Source organism: Fusarium odoratissimum (genome assembly GCF_000260195.1).
Source record: "Fusarium odoratissimum NRRL 54006 unplaced genomic scaffold supercont1.141, whole genome shotgun sequence".
In the NCBI taxonomy this organism is placed as follows: Eukaryota; Fungi; Ascomycota; class Sordariomycetes; order Hypocreales; family Nectriaceae; genus Fusarium; species Fusarium odoratissimum.
This window is the reverse complement of record NW_022158831.1, coordinates 6,304-8,694: the sequence shown is the minus strand read 5'-3', so window position 1 is coordinate 8,694 and position 2,391 is coordinate 6,304. Positions and strand designations below refer to the sequence as shown.

At 47.6% G+C, this 2,391-nt stretch overlaps 1 protein-coding gene across 1 annotated transcript; it reads right to left on the bottom strand.

Annotated features, from left to right (window-relative positions):
• Positions 1–313: 313 nt before the first annotated feature.
• On the bottom strand, positions 314–2,090 carry FOIG_16738 (uncharacterized protein). Its single transcript, XM_031218213.1, has one exon. The coding sequence runs from the start codon at positions 1,665–1,667 to the stop codon at positions 726–728; it is 942 nt and encodes a 313-aa protein (XP_031052076.1). The 5' UTR covers positions 1,668–2,090; the 3' UTR covers positions 314–725.
• Positions 2,091–2,391: the final 301 nt, after the last annotated feature.

Here is a 2,391-nt window from a genome sequence, read left to right as displayed (position 1 = left end):
CCCGTGGATCTCTTAACCCGTGGATCTCTTAACCCGTGGATCTCTTAACCCGTGGATCTCTTAACCCGTGTTTTGAGCGGTGCCATAGATCCAAGAGCATGCACATAGCCTCTGGCTGATATCTGAAATCAGCGTTATTGATCATCATCTGGATAGCATCAGTGATTGATTTCTCTTTACAGATGGGGTTTGCGTGCTCTCTGGAGTGACGGCCTGCTGCATATTTGCGTCTCAAATCATCTAGTCTCTCCCCGGCACTGTAACGCTTCCTATTAGCAAGGGTCTCATTAAATTGATACTTGCAAAAAGTTTCCCAGCCTCGATTATGTGATATCTTATTTGAAGCTTGACGTATGTGTGGCGACTGTCACCGGTATATCACTCTGCGTTCGTCCTGAGAGTCTTCGTACAATCACTGAAAAGAAAGTGGCTCATGCTTTAACAAGAAAGAAAGCCAAGAGCATCATCAACTCCTCTCTTTTCTTTTGACGAATCAGCGTAAGGGATCTGCAAGTGGTTCTGTAAAAATATAACCCTATACTTGTATATAAGTGCGAGTCCCAGATACTCTTTATTCTCCCAGCCATTCTGGCTCCAATTGGTAGATCTATTTTCACTAACCAATGTTGCTTGACTTGCGTGGCTCGTCGGTTGGCACAAAAATGAGCTCCCTTCTGTTCTGACTGACACCCAAATCTAAAGTTCTCCACACCAAGCCTAGTAGATTAAGATCTATCAGGCACATTATCCAGCTTCTTCCTCCTGAGATACTCAATGGCTCCCTCAACAGATCCACCAACTTGGTTCAGAGCTTCAACATTGTGATCGAAGTCGTAAAAGCCCTTGTTGTTCAACTGTCGCAATTGCTCAGCGTAATAGTCCTCGTATCTGACCTCCAAATGAAGCTCGTCCAGATCTTGCATTGGACTCCGCACGTCAGGGATACCCTCTCTCATCTGAATACCCGCTAGGTCTGGCGGGAAGAGGCGTGTGACAGACGTGTTCTGTTTTCGTTGCCCATGCACATTTTCTGCAATGAATACAGGGGTAAGGAATGCCCCTATCCCTTCGCAGCCGGACGAGCTCAGGGACTCGCCTGCTATCATCATGTCATCGTCGGGAAGTGGCGTTGTTAGTGGGAATAACTGAAAGAGCGGTTGAGCTTGAAAATTTTTTAGCGGAAGTTCAAAACCGAGTAGGGCCTCGATCAAGTTGGGGTTCTGGAAAGCCGCATCCACCCCTTGAAGATGGTCAGGAGCACATATGTTATCAGGTGCGGTATCCGTTAAGTTGGCAAAAAGCTGGTTGATCATGTCTGTCTTGGCAGAGATAGGTGTTGATGCGGGGGTATTAACGCCGGAAGCCGGATCCGATTGCTGATTGCTGGCAGCGCTGTTATGGATGAAGACTGTGTTACCGCTCTTGATCCCGCAGGCGCTCAAAGTTTTGTCGCTCGCCATAACTCGACCAGAGAAGATTACGCGTGACGAGTTTGCAGAAATCTCCTTAGGGAACTCTGCGGCAACCTTCTCGCGGAGGTCAAAGTCAGTTTCTAGACCGTCCATGATGAAATCGCGCGAGCTCCCCGATAAGATCTTCACCTTGAAGGAGATCTGGGAATCATTGCTCGATTGGGGATTATCGGCCATTTCATTGGCCGGTGACATCGTACGGCGCGGTATAGAATTTGAGCGGTGACAGCGAGAGTTGAAACTGAACCAAGGAACGGGGACAGCTCCTACAGCGTCATGAGTTTGTATTCCTAAGATGATGACGGAAGGGAAGTTGAAAGTAAGATAGGTCAATCGAGCGAAGCCCAGAGGCGAAAGGCCCAGCAAGGACTAAGTTACTGGATTTTTGAAGTGCAGGTTCGGTTCATGCTCTGGTAGCTCAGGTGGTATTTAATTGTGGAAAGGGAAACTCGTTTACCCAGGATCTTAGCTTTGTCGCACTCCAGAAATCCCCTTTTCCCTGCCGCAGAGTCCTGGTCCGGAGCTTATTGGATGGCTGCCCAAGGGCTGTTGTATCACTTGTGTGGTCAGGTACTCCGTATGGAATTCCGTGATAATAGGTGGCGCTCTTGGCTGGCGACAGACACATGAATTGAAAGGCGGAACCAACGACTAGCAATTTTCAACCCCTTTGTTCCGTACTGAGTCAGGGGCTCTAGCCGTTCTTAGTAGTCGAAGGCAAGCCTTACTCTCTCCATGTTGAGATGCAATAAGCCAAGAAGAGTAATGATCTTAATCAAAATGTAGGCCTATGGAATCAAACTGTGTTTTTATGAGTGATAATTGAGGTACGGAGCACAAACATGATTGTTCTGCTGGTGAAATACAGAGCTTCAAACATCACAGCGTCAACCTAACAGCAGCCTCACTCTAGGCTATG

What these genes read in the sequence shown, in the direction of transcription:
- FOIG_16738 (XM_031218213.1), bottom strand. Translation starts at nt 1,667, where the DNA reads ATGTCACCGGCCAATGAAATGGCCGATAATCCCCAATCGAGCAATGAT.